The 23,969-nt window shown below is 42.5% G+C and overlaps 1 protein-coding gene across 1 annotated transcript in view; it reads right to left on the bottom strand.

The window, feature by feature from the left end:
* The window catches only part of HCRTR2 (hypocretin receptor 2), a 62,563-nt gene that overhangs the window by 26,189 nt on the left and 12,405 nt on the right, over nt 1-23,969 (bottom strand). Inside the window, exon 2 of the mRNA XM_065402071.1 lies at nt 968-1,146. Within this exon, the coding sequence (XP_065258143.1) occupies nt 968-1,146 (179 nt within the window). The remainder of the gene's footprint in view (nt 1-967; nt 1,147-23,969) is intronic.

Below are 23,969 nucleotides of genomic sequence, written 5' to 3'. Positions count from 1 at the left end.
TCATTTTCTTCCGCTCAATACACTGGGTGACAGTTTCACGTCCTTTCTGCATTCAGTGGGGTCTTCCAAACCAGGTGCAGGCCAACAGTTAAAGTACCAACAACAATCTCATGTAGCAGTGTTGTGGGCTCTGAAATAAGTTGGGCAATTTTGATTCTATCCAGTGGAACAGAGGGCAGCACATATCCACGGATCAATTCATGGTACTATTATACACGTCCAATACTATGGTCCGTGCTGCACCCTTTGGAATGTTGTGTGCACTGGGGGTGGGGGGCTTGATTCTGACCTCAGTTACACCACTGTAAACCTAAATTTCCATTGAGTTACTTTGGATTTACACCAGTGAAAAGGTCCAAAGATTTACCATACTGGAATGTCCCATTGGCCCATTTAGTCTGATGAGAAAAGGAAGGCACAGTTGTTAATCACTTCACTGAAAAGGGCCTCAGAATTGATTTAACTTAATAATTGTGAATGGCAATAACTGATGTTTAACTGGGAGAGTATGAGCAATTTCCGCTGCCCGTAGGGACGTTTGGCTATTTCTACATAGCACATAGTAAGGCGTATGGAATTCTGAACTCCACTTTCTAACTACAGAGGGCCAGATGCTCTGTCACCCGGCACCTTGGGTAGTCATTATGTCCATGCAAAGTGGGCACAAAATATCACTGTTCTGATATTTTAATATTTTATGTCCACTTTGCATTGATGTAAATGACTACACAAGGTGAAGAGAATCACAGAATCTGTCCGAGTGTGTTTATTGCCTAAAAAAAAGAGAAAAAATACTGAGAATAATATTTATTCAGCAAAGTATTTTATTTAATGTTATGTAGTTGGACACTGGAAGTGGAGTAGCTCTTAAATCACAATGTCAATCCCCTCCATTAGGAAGTCCCAATTAAGCAGATTCTACTGTACTGTTCCTTTTTGACAACAACAGTGGTATGGAGAACAATACCTGTAAATAGGGGATCACCTTGCAGAGGGTCTGCCCAAAGAACCAAGTTTCTGTGATATCCACTACTAACGTGGCTGGAAGACAAGTGATTGTGACAAGAACATCAGCCAGCGAGAGGTTTACTATGAAGTAGTTGGTAACTGTCCGCATGTGATGGTTCTTCCACACTGCAATACAAACTGAATTTGCAAAGAAGGGTTAGTACATTTGAAACAACATGTGGAAGGAACACTTCAATGGGACAACACTTTACAGGAGCAACTAGTAATCGGAGGATGCAGAAACATTTTCTGAAGAAGGTTTTAAATATGTCAAATAATATAAATATGTAGGGACAGCTAATTTTTGTTTATAGTGAACAGCCTGGAAGCATGGAGAAATAGCTAGAAACAAGGAGGAGCCAAAGTCATGTGACCAATCAATTCTCCACAGACTAGAATTTAGGAATTGTTGGTTTGATCTGTAGATCAGTTTATTTTATTTATGTTATTACAGGTACAACAGCATGCAGTAAATTTTATACAATATAAGGCTCCCAGAAATGAGTTTGTTTTTCCTATTGATCCAAACTGTAAAGCTTTATAAACCAGGTAAATCACTCTGACTACATCTGAGTGCAGTAAATCAATAAATCAGTAAGCTAGCAAAATAAAAATTGAGGTTGTGGAAACCAGCTTGAGAAAAAACAGCTTTGTGTAATAACCTAGGACATAAAACCCTAAGAGACTGGGTTTCTGAATATTTTTGATTTCTCAAGTGTTAAAAAGATTTCCATTCCCTCTTTTAAAACTGACTCCTACAGTCCCCAATCCACCACCTCAACAATTTTACCACCACAGCAAATGTATTAATCCTTTGGTCACAGAATGTCCTTCTGTCTTGAGCAGAGATGGGTCATGTCTTCAAATCTCAAGCTGGATCCAAACTTTCCTTAATTTCAGGGATTCAGTGTTTGGCCCAATTTAGATATATTAGCTAGATGAGAAGTGCAGATCTGAATCTGAACTCTCCCAATAATCAAAGCAGGATTTCAGAGTTTTAGTCTGGAGACAGCTCTGTCCTGAGCTCACTAAAACACACATTCAGACCTCAGGTTTAAGGAGAACACAGTCTTGAGTGAGAGTATTTTGTAATTTAAATTACAAAAATAAGTAAAAATAGTAGGGTTAAAAACAGTTGATACATACTATCAATGTATTTGTGGTATCTGTAGCTGGTAACCATGAAGATTATGGCAGAGGAGATGCAACAGGTTACAGGGGAAATGCACACTATGCTCTCTCATGAGCCTTATTCACACTAAAGAAATGATGCAAATTTATAAGATTGTTGCTGACACCACTTTAGATTAACTGGTGTTAACATCGAGGCTCAAGGTATTGTAGGTCAGTGGTTCTCAATCAGGAATCTGGGCCCCCCTGGAGGGCTGCAAGCAGGTTTCAGAGGGTCCTCCAAGCATGGCCAGTGTTAGACTCACTGGGACCCAGGGCAGAAAGCCAAAGTCCCACCAGATGGGGCTGAAGCCTGGGGCTCTGAGCCTGGGGCTCTGAGCCCTGCCACCCGGGACTGAAGCCAAACCCTGAGCAACATAGCTTCACAGGGGGCCCTGTGGCATGGGGTACCAGGCAATTGCCCTGCTTATCCCCCAACGCCGGCCCTGGCTTTTATATGCAGAAAACCAGTTGTTGTGGCACAGATGGGCGATGGAGTTTTTATAGCATGTGGGGGGGGGGGGGGGCTCAGAAAGAAAAAGATTGTGAACCTCTGCTCCAGGCTATATGAATTTTACTTTTGTTTTGTTATTTCCCTTAAACAAAAATAGAAGTATCCCAGCAAAGTGGGGAGAAATTGCACTCTACAAGGACTGAACTTCTGACAAATTGATTAGTAGTTGTTGTCTATTTGTCTGTCTTGTCTTTTTAACCTGTAAGTTCTTTGGGCAAAGATCCTCTTCCTTTCTATGTTTGTGTGGTGTCTAGCCTGATGGGACCCTGACTGGAGCCTTCAGGCATTACCATAATAATTAACAAGATCCCCAGCAACCTACCCTTGTAAATGTGCAAGGGAAACTAGTATGTCTGACAGGAGGTTGTAATGAAAAGCCTCTGGAAAAATATATATATTACATCTACATAGCAATACACTAAACTGGTGTCTGTTCTAAATGCTGTCATTGCCCACCTGCTCAAGTGTATGATGATGTTCTCTGTTAGATGTGCCCTAGAGAAGAGTAAGTCTGGACACATATACCCTCCAGGATTTTGCTTGTGAGAATTACATTAACTGGACCCTGCTATTTGGAGGAAAAGACTGATCCCAGCACATTAATCTGAGCACTGGCATTCTAGATTACTTCTTACTGAATTTGACTGCTTTAATAAGTGTATCAGGTACATTGCCTCCCCCCCACCCATTCTTGGTATCTGCCATGCCCAAGGTCTTCAAGGAGTGCTGGGTAGAGTCTCCAGCCATCTTGCAGTTTCAGTGGGGCTACCAGGAAAGAGCCTCTGCCTTACAGTCCAACAAATATTTGTCTGGGGAGGCGAAAAAGAACATCAGTATGTCACTGAATAGGCTCTAACCAATAGATAGGGGAACTTCTTCCCACTTCCACTGCAGCCAGATCTACAAGGAGACTGGGGCACTTAGCACCCATATAATCCTCAAAGTAGTATGCTAGGGAAGTGAAGCCCTTGGACACTTCAAAGCTAGAATGGTATGAATTAGGTAATGCTATCTGACCTTACTGCAGTGTACAGCTGGCTGTACAGCTGAGAGAGTATATCTTTGTCACCCCTCCCAATTGGGGAGTGGGGTGGGGAAAGCAGTGGCTTCTGTCCCCGAGGATTCTGGAGTTGGAAGAGAATGGCTCTTACTCTGTAGCAACCCCAAAGTACAAGACAGGCAAAGTGACCATCCGGCCTCCCTGAAGCCTCTGGGAGAGGAATCTCTAGGTAGGGGCACAGAGCACCAAGCCACATAGTATGAAGATGAAAGGAATATGAGGCCTGTAGATGAGTGAAGATTTGGAAGGGTCCTGTTTGGGGAGACGGGGGCACCAGGTATGCAATAAGAATCCATCCAACTCTACCAAACTTGTTTGGACTTTGGCTGATGATGATCAGGGATCCTAGAAATCTATTTGCCATAGGAAAACATGGAATTTGCATTTTTACAGAGAATCTTTCGTTTTTACATTTTGTGAAACAATAAAAACATATATTGACTATTCACTAAATTTTACTGGAATTTACATTTATTCAATGCGTGCAACCTCCTCTTGAGGTTGATTTTTGAATGTGCTTTAAATTTACAGTGGAGCCTTATTTATTCAATCGAATTAGGACCAGGGTCAGATCTGCTAATCAAAATTGGGATAATCAGGAGAGTTGGCAAAAATATTTCTATCCCTTATTTTAAGATGCGGGGGGGGGGGGGGTAGTACGCACGCAGCAGGTGGTTTGGTTAATACGGAAAGCAGGATAATGGAGGCTCAGATAAATGGGGTTCTACTGTACATCAATAAAACATTCTCTTCAACTTATACCTATTGTGACAGACCCAGACCAGTGGGGTACAGGAGTCTGGTAGAGGGCAAATATACTGGTCACTGGATGAGTAGTTTTCTGTTCCCTGAGTGACCAGAGCAGCGGCTGCACTAGAGTAATCAGGAACCTGCTAGAACCAGTTAAGGCAGGCAGGCTAATTAGAACACCTGGAGCCAATTAAGAAGAAGCTGCTAGAATCAATTAAGGCAGGCTAATCAGGGCACCGGGGCTTTAAAATGGAGCCACTTCAGTTTGTGGTGCGAGTGTGAGGAGCTGGGAGCAAGAGGTGCAAGGAGCTGAGAGTGAGAGGGTGTACTGCTGGAGGACTGAGGAGCACAAGCGTTATCAGACACCAGGAGGAAGGTCCTGTGGTGAGACTAAGGAAGGTGTTTGGAGGAGGCCATGGGGAAGTAGCCCAGGGAGTTGTAGCTGTCATGCAGCTGTTACAGGAGGTACTATAGACAGCTGCAGTCCACAGGGCCCTGGGCTGGAACCCGGAGTAGAGGGCGGGCCCGGGTTCCCCTCAAACCTCCTAACTGACCTGGACTGTGGGTTCTTCCAGAGGGGAAGGTCTCTGGGCTGTTCCCCAACCCACATGGTGAATCTCTGAGGCAAGAAAATCCGCCAATAAGCGCAGGACCCACCAAGATAGAGGAGGAACTTTGTCACACTATAGATACTGTGGCCAGGGAAACTAAAGTTAAGCATTTCATTTTAATTGCAGAAAAACACAGACTTTTATGGGTTTTTTTAATCAGAGAATTTAGAGTTTTTTATCATGCAAAACTAGGATCCCTGATGATGACTGAAACAATAAAAAGATCCCTGAACAAACCATGATTTAATGTTATATACAAGCCTTTCAAACAGCCCTAGACATATTGCAGTGCAAAAGAAAAAGTTGGGAGAGACAGAGAAAGTGGAGAGGGAAGAGAGTTTCAGATGGGAAAAAAGACAAGAGGAGAAGAGATTCAAAAAGGAGAGAAAAAAGGTAGGAAAAGGAATAAGTAAATGAGAGAAGTTCCCTTTGAAACCACAATCCTACCCAATCTGTAAACATCTCAGTGCTACTCCACTCGAATCTCCCTTGCAATTTTTTTTGCTCTGTTTTAGTTTTGATTTTACAAAAAGAAACACGATCTAAAAGGAACTCAATTCAAAGTGATTGCTGTTCTTATCTTTGCCACATAGTGTCAGTAAAAGCTTGGAAACTATAATGAGTTACCATGCTGTGCCCTGTTTAGAAGATGCGCTGTAGCTCTATCAAATGAATCCATCGTAAGACTGTTTTGAAGAGGGTTGATTGCACTGAGTTTGAAGTTTGGTGAGGAGATACATTGTGGATTCCAGCCATAATTCACACAGAATGCAAAAAACTTCACTGTCTTCAAGGGGAGCACAATGAAGGGAAATAGATTACTCGGGACGAATGCAAATTTTGCCAGAAAATATTTATGAGTACAGAGAAAATGGCTTACAGGGAAATCTCATGAGGGATTTGACTAGAATTTACAAGTGCACAACAAATCCATACCAAAGATTAAATTTAAGAAAGATAGTCTGAAGTCCATATTGTGTGAGTAAAAAAGGCTTCAGATACTTCATTACATTCTATTACAAAATCTCAGATGTGACAGTAAAGTGGGGCTTTTAGATCCTGTGTTCTACAACAAGAGATGTGCTCCCAGCAGTTTTAAATGTCCTGGGATATTTTAATTATAGTTGTGCAATGCTACATACTTGATTACTGTAGTACATTGTATATGAAGTTGAATTTGAAAACAACATGAAGACTCCAGGCTAATGTAAAATGCAGCTGCCAGCTCCGCCAAGGTTTAGACTGCTATCATCACACAGAGTATGGGCTATAGTCCCTCCATTGACTTCTACTATGCTTCTGCTGTTAGTGTGTGATCTAGACACTAATTCTAAACCAGTTCAGTAACACTTCAGAAGGGTCCAGCTAACCTCTCATTCAATGTGTTTCCTTCCAATTTGACCTCTAAACCCAAATAAAACCATAACCGCTTTGGCATATTTTTACCATAATTGCCACAGTTTATATAATGAAAAGTGCCGTGCTGAGTTATTTTGTTGACCGATGCGATGTACAAATCTGGATACATACAAAGAATTATTATTTTCTTCTTTCTTTATCACATGCTTCCTTTACTTCCTCCTATCCAATTTATTCAGTGACATCACATTCACTGGTTGAGATGTTACAATAAACTCCCATGGAAGTGATTCTGATGTGGCATCTCCAAATGTATCAGTTAGGAAGAAAAGAGGAAAAGCTTCAATTTTACACACGTACATTTTGATAATCAGCAACAATGGGATAAATGCATTCTGTTAGAGAAAAAATGCCTTTACTGATACATTACCACCACACCACTTCCTGGTGCTCTACTCTAGGGGCCCCTTGTAAGTTTCATGGCTTAGTAATTTTCTAGCTCAAGCTTGTTCTGCTTGTGAGATCTAACAAATCACATCACAAGGTGACATGGCTGCAGTCTAGGCAATGCTTAATTAAAAAACAACCCACAAGCTTTAATAATGGTCACACTTAACTGGTCATCTGCAGTAGTAACTAAATAACACTATGTCAATATTTGCAGGATATAGAGAACACTGCTAATACCAAAGTAATATTACCCAGGAAAGATTATTTGGAAAGATTGTATCATTACCTAAAATCATTTTAAGTGTTGTTAGTGCATATATCTCATACATATATGATTTTACCACCTTTTTTGAAAGCTATAGTATGATTTTTCAGATTCTTACACAACTCTATATAATTGTGTGCAAATATTTATATAAAAACAGCTCAGCATAAATCGGGATACATTTTTAAAAAAGTCTATAATATTGTGTCCATTATACACTGTGGGCATAATTATAGATGCAAATGATTGTTTTTAGACAGCACAAGTTAGTTAGCTGTCTAAATGAAACGAAGTGTTTCTGAAATTGATTACAAAAACAAAATGAGATTTTGGATTGAGGCCCCTTCTATAGTTTCACCTATGTCTATTTATCTAAAAAAGAGTATTCAAAAGGCAGTTAATTAGTGGGTTGTTTTAAGGAAAGAACCCTTTCCATTCATTGTAATAAGAATCAGTGACTATGAAGTGCTTCTTGCTGGTACAAAATTATAAAGGAAAAAATAGCATTAAATCGAGAACCATAGCTCAAAACTCAAAACAGACCAAAGCTGTGTTTATTCACAAACATTTGCTGAACCATAAAAATTATAAGTTTTTGCATTTCCTGATGTGGGTTGGGGTGATAGCAGAATGTCACTCTCACCATTTATCAAAACAAGTTGAATCAAGAACCACTAGAAACACTGCAAGAAAGTCTTCTCCAATGATATTTCTATATGAACATTTTGGTAGTTTTACTACCAAATTTTCTATGCTTAGCCAAAGTGAACATCCAAATTTTGAGGTATGCTCATCATCATCTTTAGGTTAACTTTGCAAAATGTCTTTTTTTCCCCCAGTGAAATCATCAGATATACAGAAAGTGCTACAATGTAAAGAACATTCATGTTCCTGTAGTAGAATGTATGAAGACAGGGAGAGAGCGAGAGAGAGTGAGAGAGAAAGAGCGCATGAGACACACCCACACATTACCAAGCTTTAAAATGCTCTTATATTCTCTTCTAAAAATAATTTCTATGGCCTTTTCATCCCATACAATGACACAACAGGAAAAAAACCCAAAAGTTACATGTGGAGGGAGCAAAAGTTACAGGAGGAGAGAGAAAAATTGTTCTTCTCAACCTTTGAGGACAGGAAACGAAGCAATTGGCTTTAATTGCAGCAAGGGAGGTTAAGGTTGGACATTAGGAAAAACTTCCTAATTGTCATTGTGGTTAAACACTGGAATAAATTGCCTATGGAGGTTGTGGAATCTCCATCATTGGAGATTTTTAAGAGCAAGTTAGACAAACCCCTGTCAGGAATGGTCTAGATAATACTTAACCCTGCCATGAGTGCAGGGGACTGGACTAAATAATCTCTCGAGGTCCCTTCCAGTCCTATGATTCTATGTCTTAAGATGCAAAGTGTTATAAAGTACAACAAAAATTATGTGATGTCATGCTGCAGTGGACCGTGACGATGTGCAGAAGCAGTTGTATATGGACTATAACACAACAAAAGCGGACTTGATGCTGGAAATAAGAGAGGTGTGGTCAGGGCCAAACTCCCTGTGATGCATGCTTTCATGCAAGTCAGGAAAGGAAGTAAAAGGATCACAAGTCACAGGGAGCCAATGAAACTCTAACCTGTCCCTTCTTTCCCAGTGCATCGTGGCTGTCTGCACAGAGATAATACTGCTGTGGTAACATTTGGCTCATGTTTAAAGGCTAGAAACTTTAAAAAATGAAAGTTTAGATACTAGACAATTCTATGGCAAGGGACAGTCTATACGGCAAAGTTTGTGGCCACAGAATTGCAATATACAGAGGGCCGTTGGTCATGGTTAAAGATATTTGGTCCAATGCTGGTCCTTAACATTAGAAAATTCTGTTGAAGTGAGTTGTATTAGGTACCTGTGATGCCCCACACAAGCCCTGCACTTGGAGGAAAGCCAGGGAGTGCTAAGGCCTAATTCTTGATGAAATCCAGCTGGGAGAGGAGCTGGACAGGGTTTATAAAGAGTGAAGGTTGGCAGTAGAGGGGGCTGCAGTGAAGTGATCCTGCGGTCACACTCCCTGATACAAGGGGGGAGAGTTGGATCCTGAAAAAGGCAGGGTAGGAAGCAGTCAGGTCTGAGAGGGACAGACCTGAATTGCGGGTTTGGATTGGAACCCAGTGTAGAGGGTAGGATCGGGTTCCCCTAGCAGCTGCTGAGGGAGTGCCACAGTCAGCACAGTAGAGATGGAGACTGCCTGGACTTTGAGGAAGGAGACTCTGATGAGACCCGGGAAGGGGAAGACAACTGTGACTTGGTTGGAGGTTTAAGCCATGAAGGAGAGGTGCTGCAGCTCTGGACTAGCGGGAGAGCGGCTGCAGAACAAGTACCTGGGGCAACAGGTTGACGACCACCAGAGAGGGCACAAAGAGTGGCAAGCTAATTCCCCAGGTGAGCCACAAGGAGGCTCCATGGAGCAGTGAGTAGCAGACCCCTTGACAGCTCCCCACCTTCACTTGTCAGACAACCCACTGCTCACAATAAAAGGGAGGGTGGAGTGAGAATATACTAGGTAGCTTCACCATAGGACCAAATCTTTTGCACCGAAAATAAGCAACCACTGCTTTGCTCAATTTCCCTTGTCCCTCCTACATACACATGTGCATATGCAAAGGGCAATAGTAGACAGTGTGCACAAGTGTTTGATATAGTACTCACCATACTAGCCAAATGAATGTACTACAGCAGGAGCCTCACCCTCTGGCACCAGGAAATCCAGTTGAGACAGACACCACCTAGGATATGTCTACACAGCAATGTAAGTGCAGGCTTGAGCCTGGACTCAAGCCTAACCCCCCTTGAGTCTACACACTAATTGTGTTAACCTAAGGCTTGAACCTAGGGTTCCAGGACCAGCAGGCCTGGAGGGTCCAAGACCATGTTAAGCTGGGACCTAAGGTCTGAGCCCTATTGCTTTCCTGTGTGCCACACGACCCCAGCTTGACTCCGGTCCTGGAAGTCTTGTATCCCAGAATTCCTTGGGGCAACTTCCTTAGTCCTCGCTATGCTAACAATCTGTGGTACAGACTGTTGCACACTATTGCAAACAGCAGCAGCTCAGATCAGTGTTAGCCCATTGTCTGCTGAACACAGGTCTGCAAGCACACACTCGGAGAGCCTGCAGGGTTTTCAACTGAGACCGATCAGAAGAAACTTTTTGCAAAGAGAGCTGCTTCCTGGTCAAAAGAGTACAGCCTGATTTTGGTGCATGCTGCTCAGGTGCCAGAGAGCAGAGCCGGAACTAAGCAGCTGCCCTGCCGGGAGGGGGAGCAGCAGAGCTCCTAGCTCAGCATGGCCAGGCAAGGGTGGCCCCCCAGCACGCCAACTGCCCCCCCTCTCTGCAAGGCAGTCGCTTGGTCCCCACTCTGCTCTCTGCCCCCCCTGTCTTCCCTGGGGCTGCATGTGCAGGGGTACCAGTGCAGCATGCAATGTCATAGTGACAAGTGGGAACCATCCCCAAAACCTCCTGTGGTGGCGGCTCCAGGTCCTTCTTACTGCTATACAGAGTTTGCCCAGACCATGGAATAAAGCTGACAGGCAGGAGGTGGCTCCCAGCTTCCAGGATGTTGGTGCTCATCCCTCCCCCGGCCATGCTGAGCCAGGAGCTCTGCCACTTCCTCTCCCTGCGGGGCAGCCACTTGATCCCCACTCCAATCTGTGTCCCTTGCTCCTGGGCTGCCCGGGACTGTGTGCGCAGAGGTGCCTGGGCAAAACTTCCCCACAATCTCCTGGGGATCCCTTATCCCTGCCTGCCACAGTGCAGGGATAATGGCTCTTTGGGGGGCGCTGGAGTACACTGCACCCCAAGTCCTGGGGATGCACATCACCGCTCTGCAGCCAGTAACAGCCACGCTGGGGAGTGCATGCGTTTTTCCTCTGAAACTTACATCTTATGTCACACTTCAAAACAGACAGACGACAACAAATAAAAAACCAGCCAAACAAAAACTCCTTCATTGAACGTCCCATTTTAAAAATGAAGAATTGAAAAGGTTAATTTTAATAGTTTGACAGCCCTGGAGACTAATGTCCTGATTGTCCTCAGAACAGGTGCACAGGGGCATCTTTCTGCCAATGTGACTCAACCTAGAGGTGGAGATCCCAATTCTCAGATTAGATCAGTGGCGATCAGAAGGAACAGCAAACCATGGCCACTGGGAGCTAGGGCAACCCTGCCTGTGGACGGTCAATGTAAACACTGTCTCATGGCCTGCCAGCGGATTACCCTGACAGGCCATGTGCGGCCCATGGGTCGCAGGTTGCCTACCACTGGCTTAGATGATAGTTCGGTGTAAAGCCTTCTCAAACCGCAGTCGTTCTACTGAGACTGCCACCAATGGAGCTAATTATGCAGTTTATGTTCTCCTTATGGACACATGAGTCCCATCAATAGCACTGTCACAGTTAGGAAGCAGGTGGACATCAGAATTTTCCCACAGTGCACCATGTTCCTAGGGGTAGAGTGTAAACATTGGTGGGAGGCGCTGGGTACTTTGGGTTATGTTTACTTTGACTTAGGTCTGTGCACTGCAGTGTGGATGCCAGAGCCCTAGGTTTGAGCATGGGTCAGAAAATCCTTTACCTAGGATTAATATGCAATGTAGATACTCAAGCCCAGGGTTCCCTGACACAGGTCAGCTGACTCGAGTCCCACTAAGCTGAGACTTACATTGCTGTGTAGACATACAGCTAGTTACGCCATTCCATGACTTATCCATTAACTTAAAATTGATGAAACATGTAGTCCAATTTATGTATGTAAAGAAGTACAAATAATTAAAAATAAAGGCATGTTTAAGTAAAGGTACCCAAAAATACCTTGGGCAGTAATAACAAGATTGTTATATCTGGAGCTGGTGCCAGAGACAGATGTTACAAAAGCTCATTTTACAAAATTTGACCATCTCATTCAAAGCAATATAAAAGAAATACTGTGTGCTAATTAAACAGGGCATCCTCAAAGCCAAATGGCACACAGATATTTGCAGATTCACTGATTCCAAGGCCAGAAGGTACCATTGTAATCATCTAGTGCAGAGGCAGACAACCTATGGCACGCGTGCCGAAGGCAGCACGCGAGCTGATTTTCAGTGGCACTCACACTGCCCGGGTCCTGGCCACCGGTCCGGGGGACTCTGCATTTTAATTTACTTTTAAATGAAGCTTCTTAAACATTTAAAAAACCTTATTTACTTTACATACAACAATAGTTTAGTTATATATTATAGACTTATAGAAAGAGACCTTCTAAAAACATTAAAATGTATTACTGGCACGTGAAACCTTAAATCAGAGTGAATAAATGAAGACTCGGCACACCACTTCTGAAAGGTTGCTGACCCCTGATCTAGTGTGACCTACTGTATAACACACACCAGAGAACTTCCCCCAAAATAGTTCCTAGAGCAGATCTTTTACAAAAATATCCAACCTAGATTTAAAAACAGTCAGTGATGGAGAATCCACCACAACCCATGGTAAATTGTTTCAATGGTTAATTACTGTCTCTGTTAAAAATGTATGCCTTATTTTCAGCCTGAATTTGTGTAGCTTCTACTTCAGTCATTGGATCAGGTTATACCTTTCTCTGTTAGCCTGACAAGCCCATTATTAAATATTTGTTCCCTCTGTGGGTACTTATAGACTAATCAAGTCACTTCTTAATCTTCTCTTTGTTATGCAAAGTCTATCACAGTAAAACACGTTTTCTAATCTTTTAATCATTCCCATGACTCTTCTCTAAACCCTATCCAGTTTGAACTGTGGAACACTAGAACTGGACAAAGTATCCCAGTAGCTACCACACCAGTGCCAAATACAGACGTAAATAGATCTCTCTAGTCCACCTCAAAATTCCCCGTTTTTTGCATTCCAAGATCACATTTGCTCGTTTGGCCACAGCGTCACACTGAGAGCTCATTATCCACCACAACCCCTAAATTTTTTTCAGAATCCCTGCTTCCCAGGTATAGCCCCCAATCTGTTTGTATGGCTTATATTCTTTGGAGTCCGGTGGCACCTTAAAGACTAACAGATTTATTTGGGCATAAGCTTCGTGGGTAAAAAACCCACTTCTTCAGATGCATGGAGTAAAAATGACAGATATAAGCATAAATATATATTGGCACATGAAGAGAAGGGAGTTACCTTACAAGTGGAGAACCAATGTTGAAGGCCAATTCAGTCAGGGTGGATGTGGTCCACTCCCAATAATTGATGAGGAGGTGTCAATACCAAGAGAGGAAAAATTGCTTTTGTAGTGAGCCAGCCACTCCCAATCTCTAGTCAAGCCCAAATTGATGGTGTTAAGTTTTCAAATGAATTGTAGCTCTGCAGTTTCTCTTTGAAGTCTGTTTTTGAAGTTTTTTTGTTGAAGGATGGCTACTTTTAAATCTGTTATTGAATGTCCAGGGAGATTGAAGTGTTCTCCTACTGGCTTTTGTATGTTACCATTCCTGATGTCTGATTTGTGTCCATTTATTCTTTTACATAAAAACTGTCCAGTTTGCTTATGCTTATGAATATGATGTAACTGGAATATGCTTTATGCAAAAGGTCTCTTGTAAGGTATCATTACAAAGCTTATAACCTACTGAGTGTGTTCATCCTACTTGTTTGCATGTATTATTTCTGTGTCTGGAGTTAGGAGAATAAGATATAAACTTGTATTACTGATGTAAACATATTATTTGGAAGCCATTAAGGGTGCTTCAGAATCAATGAACTATAAATGGCTCTGTTTGCAAACCTTCCTGTGTACGTATGGACCAGCCCAGGAAGAATGGAGGCTGGGGTCTCACAGGACATGTGATCATGTCACCTGATACTGGAATCCATCTTAATCCTTGTACTTTTCCAGTCAGAGGGAGTGGTGGGTGCCAAGCACAGACAAAGGACTCCCGCCTTGTGCAAAAGCTATAAAAAGGGAGTGAAGCAGGACAAAGGGGCTGCCAGTCATGAGAAAACCCCTGATTACCACCTGAGATGTCTGCTGGAACTAACAAGGACTGTACCAGGGGAAAGGATTGGGCCTAGACTAGGAAGGAGTCTAGTCTGTAAAAAAAGCTTATTGGAACATCTCTGAGGGTGAGATATTACCTGTAATCAGTTTCTTAATGTATTAGCTTAAACTTAAGGCTTAAACTTGCATGTTTTTGTTTTATTTTACTTGGTGCCTTACTTTGTTCTGTCTGTTATTACTTGAAACCACTTACATCCTACTTTTTATACTTAATAAAATCACTTTTGTTTATTAATAAGCACAAAGTGATTAAACCTGGGGGAGCAAACAGCTGTGCATCTCTCTCTATCAGTGTAATAGAGGGCGGACAATTTATGAATTTACCCTGTATAAACTTTATACAGAGTAAAACAGTTTTTTGGGGGGTTTGGATCCCATTGGGAACTGGGTGTCTGGGTACTGGAGACAGGTAACCTGCTGAGCTGTTTTCAGTTTAGTCTGCAGCTTTGGGGGCGTGGACAGCTAGGTCTGTGTTGCAGCAGACTAGTGTGTCTGGCTCAACAAGACAGGGTTCTGGAAGTCCCAAGCTGGCAGAGGAAATGGGCTCAGAGGTAATTTCAGCACATCAGGTGACAGTCCCAAGGGTCTCTGTGACTGAACCCATCACAGTGTGTTTTTATTGATTTTCAAAAAGAAACAGACAATGAAAAGTACAAAAAGGTAAATATCTTACAGCCTGTATGTCTCCAAATACTGCATGTTTCACAGGCTCTCTGACAGAATTATGCAATTACACAATTTCACAACTTGTCAAAGCTGAAAAACCAGATACTAAAAAAACAGACAATGCTTTATAGACATAACATATTAGAGTGGGGGGCAACAATAGTAAAATAGGAGAAGAAATACATGAATAGGCAGAGGAAGTAAAGAGGGAACTGTGGGGAAGGGAAGAGGAGGGTGTAGGTAGAATTGAGGTCCAGCATCTTATGAATCATTTCAAGATTTTTCCCCCCAAAAAAACAAAAAGCCAAAAAACCAAAAGCAGGGTCTGCTCTTTCTTGAGCTTGTAATGCTATTAGTACTTCATAACCCATTTCAACTTCTCTCATTTTGTTGATGGTATCAGTGAACAATTTTCCTCCCTGAAATAATGGAATAAGAGAAGTTGAAAATGGGTTACAAAGTATCAGTAGCATGATAAGGTCAGTAAAGAGCAGTTTTACTCTATGTTTATTTCAGGAAAGCCATCCGTGATTTTTTCAACATTTTTACTAATGTTATGGAAAAAAGGATGAAGAGCACGTTAATTAAATTTGTAGAGGACAGTAAATTGGGAGGTTTTGCAAACAGCACTGAGGACAAAAGAGATAACACAAAGAGACCTCTACTAAGGAGAAAAAGGATATCGGCTTCTGGGGCTGTCAATCTGTCACCTTTTATGAGTAATGAGAACTCAACTTTTTAAATAACTAAACTTATCTAAAATAGGAGTGCAAAATAAAATGAGATACAACTCAGAAAAGTAATAAAAACACAGATATGCAAAAGGAATAAGATAGTTGAAAAACAATAATGCTGAAATCCACAATAGACAGGATATGATAACCTTGTAATATGACATGCTGGCAAAAAAGGTTGATGCAATTTTGGGCTACATATACAAAAGCATCACATCAACCATGGAGGTGATCGCTTTTTTTTTTATATGGGCACATCCTGCTCTAGGGTTCTCAATGCTAGAAAAATGTCAGCAAATTGGAGAAAATTCATAGAAGGGTGACAAAGGAGTAAGTAGCTAGATTATGCTCCCTTTGCGCCAGAGAGGACATTAAAACATTTTAATATAAGTATTCCCAAGAGTTCTCAGCCAAGTCCAGATGTGAAGGAACCACTGCCTGCTTCTGGTGCTTGATAGCTACTTATAGGATTAATGGATTGGTAAGACTGAATTAAAATGAATGAAGGAAAATTTAGGGATCTATTCTTGATTGCCAAGCTAACTGAAATTTATTAGTGTGGAATAGTCCCTGATGTGACACAGTGGAATTCCCACTTACATTCAAAAATATAGATGCAGGAACAATCCTGCATTGGTGGTCCTTGGCAAGATAACTCCTTCAGTGTTTTCCATCAACTAATGTGTATAAATCTATAACTTTTAAAGAAAAATCTGATTTGAGATGTTGCTAGCTGCTCCGATGTTCTCTTATCTATCTATACTAGGTTCTTATATAGTGCCTCAGAAGTATGGTACGTGAGAGCTTAGAGACAAAAACCAAATTCTACATGGTGGAAGTCCTCCTCTGTTAATTAGAAATTAGAGTAATGGGATAATGATCTTTCTGCATAAAACTAGTTTGTTAAATCGGTCAACTGGATAATCTTTGGCTATGAGCGAGCTAGGGAGGCTGAGTGTATTAGGGGATTGGCTATGTAATATGGAGCCTGCCAAAGATTCATATGATGGTCAGGTTTGTAGGAACTGAAAGTTGTTACCATTTCACTGTTGTTCAGTGACTTCTGTGTAATGAATTGGTGCACTCAGATGTTGAATTTCAGCTTTCAAACAAGCTTTCAAATATGGTGAACGCAGTCTTTTAAGATAAAGAAAAGGTATGGAAAAATCTTATATTAATACAACAGAGATTATCCTTGGATTTAGTAAAGGTAGGAAGGTTAATGGCAGATTAGTAATGGCATGTGGGACCTGTTGTAGAATGAAAACTGGGTAAGTTAAATCTACTCAATTCCTTTTGTCTAAAGCTATGTTTTAGTCACAGGTATTTTTAGTAAAAGTCATGGACAGGACATGGGCAGTAAACAAAGATTCACCTTTGAAACTGTATCCTTCAAAATACGTCTATGTAGAGGCATAGGAGGCGGAGAATGGGGCAATACTCAAATGTGTATTTAAGTGTAGCCAGATGGACCATACAAAGGAAGGTACACTTCTCCACACAAGCTGAGTGCTACTGCAGATATATCCATGCACAAAGCTTTGCATAAAGCATTTCAAGCTATGAATCACAAACCACTTCACTGTTCAACATCATGACTACTCCTCTGACAATGAAGCTTAAACAAGCCAAAAAACATGCTCCCAGAATTAGATTGAAAACCCTGACAGTGCCCCTCCTTGGGAAGCAGCACCCAGAAGGCTATTCCAGATCTGAGAAACATAGAAAATGAAGAGGTGTAAATGAACAGATTACTACCCAACAAAAGTCTTGTTTCACTTGATTTCAAAAAGTTGTATAGGCAGTAAGAACTGTACAAGGATCTAGAACCGAGGTATATTTTGAAAAGCTGATGAGTCTGGATAGAGAGGGGTGTTTCTGTTCAGTTCCTGTTGGACAGGGATCCACACCACAAAGCCATCAGCATATAATGGTTTTAGCAATCTCAGCAGAGAGGCCCAATGACTGAACAGGCATGGAGAATTAGCTACCTTGTTACCGGCAGAACTGGTTCCTCCAGAACAAGGTACGAGGTTCAGGTACATCATAAAACTGCTATAAGGGAGCTTACACTTCCCCTGTCAATGCTGTATCTGTTCAAGGGGTAAATGGAGGATTTGGTCACTAGAACTGTCACTCCAACACTTTTCACAAGTACTAAATTAAGTCAGAAAGGACAGGTTCTGTTCACATAATCCTCCCTAAATTTCAGAAGTATAACTAAGCCTTTGGGGGTCTAATTAAATGTGAGCAGCAAAAAACAATCAAGCTGAAAGTTTGCTATTTGCCTTCTGGGTAACCTATCAAGCAGATGAAGCTAAGGACACATGCAGTGCATTTTCCTCTGTCACAGTAAGATCCCTTTTGAAGTTCCATTCCAGCCGAACACCAACAAACACCTCTGTTGTACAGGAACTGCTGCATAGGTAGCCAGTGAGTAAGTGCTCATTATTTGTCAGTAAGAAATATTGCATCTTCAGCAGTGTTATGGGGAGGAGAAAGAGGGACTGTCAGAGAAGTCCCACATTGCTAAACATTGGCAACATATATGTAACCCAAACTATGAGAAGAGTCAAAATGTAATTGTAGCCCATAGACTTGTAACCTTTAGGAATGTGATCTTTTCAACTTGTTCAGGATTCAGTTTTCTTCGTTTGACATTGACCATATTTCCAGCAGAACTAACGACTTTCAGAACGACATTAGAGGATGACTAGCCAAATTGTTTACCATCCTACTCCTATAAAAAAGAATCCTGTTATGATATAGTCATTTTCTTTTGTATGAAGTGTTCACCGCAGTAGTTGAATGCATGCTTGTCTCTTCTGACATTTCACTTTCAGTTTAATAACACCAGCAACCACTGTCAAAGTTACAAAATCCACGTGCTTGTTTGGATAGACAGATGGACAGATACCATCTTCAAATGGTGTTATTTACAAATGTGGGAAGTTACATGTTCTTGATTTACAGAGATTTTCATAAATTGACTTTTTTTGTGATATGATCTCACACCAAATACCCAGTAAAAAGGCAGGACTGTACATTAATTAACCTTCTAGACCATGGCTTAAAGTAGTGTCCCAGAAAAAATACAACTATAGGCAGTGTCTAATTGCTGAAGTGGAAGAACTGGCTTTCCATACACAAATATTTTATTTTCCAGGTACGCCAGCAGGCAGATTATACCTCACCTATTATTATGCCTTCTGCAGCACCGAAAGATGTGCTGAAATTCACATACGTTTTAATAGGTTTCAGGTGTAAACATATGAAAATACAGTAGGTTTGTTTAAAATTTTATTTTCCTGAACCCTACTTTCAAATAGGACACATCTGTTGCAGAAGTAATGGCCCAAAAAGTTAACTAATGTACAACCTGTGACACTGGCAAACCAGCTAACCTGTGTATGACCCATGACAACAAGAGGCATTATAATTGTATCAGGACAATTCACTTGTATGTGAATATCAAAGAGCTGTACTAGACCAGCAATCACTAACCCATTCATTTTAATAATAGAAATCAAGGGTAGATGCTAAATGCGTTTGTCCGTGTATCTGTATCCTGTTAGAAATTTACCAATGTAACCAAATTAGCTTTTAGATGCTAAATCCTTTTCAGGTCTTAATTGCCTTATATTATGTATGCAACTGTGTTCAGTTAACCTTAAGGTCAAAGATGTGAGACACTGCAGGAAACTAATAATATTATCTATGTCTTCAGTATATCTATCCCTGTTATCATGAATGACTGGTTGTTGCCTTCTGAGTATAACTAGATTACCTGTGTATGCATAAAAACAATGAGGAGTCCGGTGGCACCTTAAAGACTAAGGGATTTATTTGGGCATAAGCTTTTGTGGGTAAAAAAAAACCCCACTTCTTCAGATCCATGGAGTGAAAATTACAGATACAGGCATAAATATTCTGGCAATGCCCCTCTTCCATGTACCTCTCTGCAATGCATGTACAATGTACAATGCATGTACTCTGCAATGCCCCTCTGCCATGTACATTGGCCAAACTGGACAGTCTCTATGTAAAAGAATAAATGGACACAAATCAGACATTAGGAAAGGTAACATACAAAAGCCAGTAGGCGAACACTTCAGTCTCCCTGGACATTCAATAACAGATTTAAAAGTAGCCATACTTCAACAAAAAAACTTCAAAAACAGACTTCAAAGAGAAACTGCAGAGCTACAATTCATTTGCAAACTTAACACCATTAATTTGGGCTTGAATAGGGAATGGGATTGGCTGGCTCACTACAAAAGCAATTTTCCCTCTCTTGGTATTGACACCGCCTCATCAATTATTGGGAGTGGACCACATCCACCCTGACTGAATTGGCCATGTCAACACTGGTTCTCCACTCGTAAGGTAACTCCCTTCTCTTCCTGTGTCAGTATATTTATGCCTGTATCTGTAATTTTCACTCCATGCATCTGAAGAAGTGGTTTTTTTTACCCATGAAAGCTTATGCCCAAATAAATCTGTTAGTCTTTAAGGAGTGCAACAGGTTGGACTCACCGCCACAGAGCCTCCTGCTGGTTTTTCCAGGAATTAGCTCTGGCTACATCTACACTACAGGGGGGGGTCGATTTAAGATACGCAAATTCAGCTACGCGAATAGCGTAGCTGAATTCGACGTATCAGATCCGACTTACCCTGTTGTGAGGACGGCGGCAAAATCGACTGCCGCGGCTCCCAGTCGACGGCGCTTACTCCCACCTCCGCTGGTGGAGTAAGCGCGTCGATTCGGGGATCGATTGTCGTGTCCTGACGAGACGCAATAAGTCGATCCCCAAGAGATCGATTTCTACCCGCCGATTCAGGCGGGTAGTGTAGACCAGGCCTCTGTCCAGCTCTGGAGTGCCCTTTGCAGGTGGTGTTTCACCCATTGTTTGCTCTGCTGTTTCCTCTGTCTGTGGGGGCCCACATCGCTCCCAGACCACGGTGTCCTTTTCAGGGCACGGCCCTCCGGCTGTGCCCCACCTCCGTTGTCTCCCACCCTTCCGGGGGAGCCGGCAGTCCTTCGCCTGGCTTCTTGCTGCAGTGGCAAACTAGAGCCCTTAGTCTAGCCCCTCGCTCAGGGCAAGCTCCAGTCCTTTGGCTCAAGCCTGCACTCAGGTGGAGCTGCAGATAGTCAATCGGGCTAGCCTCTTGTTCAGAGCAGGGCAGTAAACAAAGTCTCTCAGCTCCACCTATACTCCAGTGGGACTGCCAATAGTTAACGAGCACAAGCTCTGGCTCAGAGCAGGACGGGAAACAAAGTTATTCAGCTCCAACCTGCACTCAGGTGGGGCTTCTCACAATTAATGAGCCCGAGCTCTGGTTCCTAGCTGGGTGGGAAACAAAATCTCTCAGCTTGGGCCTGTACCCAAAGTCAGTTACCTCAGGCTTTCCTTCAGCTAGCCTGAGGGAGCGGGAGACTGGCACCGACCTCTTGGGTGGCAGGGGGGACGCAGGCCCTCCCACTCCACTGCATCCCGGCCCAGGGCCCTAAGGGTGGCAGAGGGGTCTGCCACCGCGTCAGCTGTGATCTAAGCCGCAACACGCTGACTCACCCTCTGCCAGCGTTGCAGGCAAACAGGGGTCTACTACCCCTGGGCCACTTCCACGCTCCTCCTTCATGAGTACCTGCTGGTCCAGTGAGGTAAGGTGCTCTGCGGGGGCCTTAGTTGCTAGCAGAAGCTCTGCTGGGGTTGGGCCAGATGGCGGTCCAAGCCAGCCATCTGTCTCCTGAGGAGTCGGGTTGTCCAGGGGTCCGGGTGGTCTGGGCCAGTCGTCTGGTTCCTGTGGGGCTGGGTCATCCAGGAGTCTGGGTAGCCTGGGCCAGTCTTCTGCTTCCCTCGAGGTCAGGTCAGTCCAGGGTCCAGGCGGTCCGGACCAGTCGTCTGCACTCTGTGGTCCTGTTACTGTCTCCCAGCACAAGAGTTCAGGGGAAGCGTCTGTCCCCTCTGGTGGCTGGGCCCCCAATGAGCGTCCGGGTCCCGCCTTTATACTTCCGGCCCTGCCTCTTGGCTTCGGGGGGGAGGGCGGAACTAGGGGGTAGGACTCTGCCCATGAGGGGGTGGAGCCACCCTCTTCCTCTGTGTCTGGGGAGGGCCAGTCCACCTCACTACAAGGTGCCACTGGACTCCTCATTGTTTTTGTGGATACAGACTAACACAACTACCCCTCTGATACTTGTATATGCATCGGAAATTGAACGTTAACTTTAAAGTGGTGGGTCAGTGGGTGCTCAGCACAGAAGAATCTTCAGTCACATGCTATGCTCAAAACACTTGACCGCCTGCTTCAGATAAAAAAGTGAAACCTAAGGTCTGATCCTGCATTTCTAGTCTGCTGAACTCTAAACAGGGAAAGATTCAAGCCGTAGGACTGGGATCTCCATGTAATATTTGGAATAGTCTTTCCTTGCATTTTCCAGGGTAACAGACACTACATCTAAGCTGCATTTGGATTCTAACCTTTTGGGATGATTGCAGAGAGACTTTTGCAAGCAGACTCATCTGTCACTGCTACAAATCTGCTATAAGAACCTTGCAAGCATTTGTAATGTATATAATCTTTTAATCATTCAATAACACTCTTCTTTTCTTTTATTAATAAATCTTTAGTTAGTTTACTGTCAGGATTGGCTGACAGCGTAATATTTGGGTAAGATCTGAAGTACATATTGCCCGGGGGGTAAGTGTCTTATCCTTTGGGATCAGTAGAACCTCACATACAATGAATTGGGTTTTCAGTAACCTCTCACTATATTAGATCAATTTTTCTGGATGGGACCCAAGGGCTGGAATGCCTAAAGGAAACTGTGTTTGTCTTCTTGTTAACCAGTGTGCTGCTATAGAAACTCTTTTGTTACTGGCTTGGTGAACCTAATTGTAGAATTAACCACTTGTTTGGGGGGATTGTCTGCCCTGAGGTGGTATTCTCAGTGTGGTCCATTCCAAGCACCTGGTCACACAACCCTTACCTTTCAATTTGGGTATTTGATGTGTGATGGGTACTGCATCTGCCATTGGATAAAAGAACATTTACTTCCATTTCCCACACATACCAAAAAACAATTCATCCCAAATGCAAAACCCTGATGGTGACATCACATTCTTTTGCATCAACAATTTGACACACCTGAATGTAACATAGTGGATTCATTTGGAAAGTGATTCAGCTTTGACATTGTTGAAGTCACTGTTGAGGTTTTGGGTGAAAGTCCTAACTCACTCTCTCACACCATTCCTCCTGGTGTCCTTCCCCAGTATCACTAACACCTGATAAGCCTAATGAGACTCATCAATTTGCTGCAGGAAGAAGGGTTTAGGGTGAAATGGCTTGGGGGAAAGTTGACGTGGGGGCATAAATATTTGATTCCCCATTCAGGAGACTGAGCCCTTCTCTGCCTCTGACAGCCAGGGCCAGTGGGGAATAACAATGACAACTTCTGCTAAAGTATCCCCAAGTATTGTCAACATTTAATACCTTGACCCGATTTTGTTCTCCACCACTGTAAGATGCAACGATTATTACAAAGTGCCCTGAATCTTCTCCTCTACTGGAAATCTTATCTGACCATACTAACCCTGTTTGGCTTTGTGTCCCTTTGTAGTGCCTACACCACATATTGAGGGTTTATGAGTCTGCTCCTTTAGCTCAAATACTAGAAGATCATGTTTTAAATGGAGGCCCAAGGTTCATTCTTCTGCAGATAACCACCTAACTCACCAGACTGAATCATCATAGAAACAAGCCTACATTCCCTATAACAATGCAGAATAGGCTTTTGATAGGGTAGAATTGCCCTACTGGTTCTGCTATGCTTTCATTGGCAACTTATAGAATTCAGGGGTTCTAACTGATTGTATCAAAATTGTTCTCTTGCCTCTAAAGGGTAGCAGGTGATAAACAGTAACTGCCTGGAGGTGAAAATAAGAAGTTAACACACAACATGTTACTGATCTCATGGTGATCACACCTTCACATACTAGGAGTTCTGTGCTTTAGTAGATTCAATCATTTAAATTTCATAACCAGATTTGCATTCCAACACAATGACTTGATGGCAATTTCGAATGATTTAGTATTTTCAGTACTGTGGAATGTCTTTATCATCCCTCCTTATTAGAATTAGCGATGGATGGCAATGCAGACTATGTCCTGTTCTGATGTTAAAGATGAGAAGTCCAAGAACTGTGGCACAGGTCAGCAAGGAACCCAGTAGAAGTCAATCACAGTTCAAGTCTCTGACTTTACACTTGATTGGTAATGAACCATGAGGATTATTCAATCCAGTCTAGTGATAATCTCTGAGG

This window comes from Emys orbicularis, chromosome 3, assembly GCF_028017835.1.
Source record: "Emys orbicularis isolate rEmyOrb1 chromosome 3, rEmyOrb1.hap1, whole genome shotgun sequence".
NCBI classification, from domain to species: Eukaryota; Metazoa; Chordata; order Testudines; family Emydidae; genus Emys; species Emys orbicularis.
The sequence above is the reverse complement of the archived record's forward strand: the minus strand, read 5'-3'. Positions and strand labels throughout refer to the sequence as shown.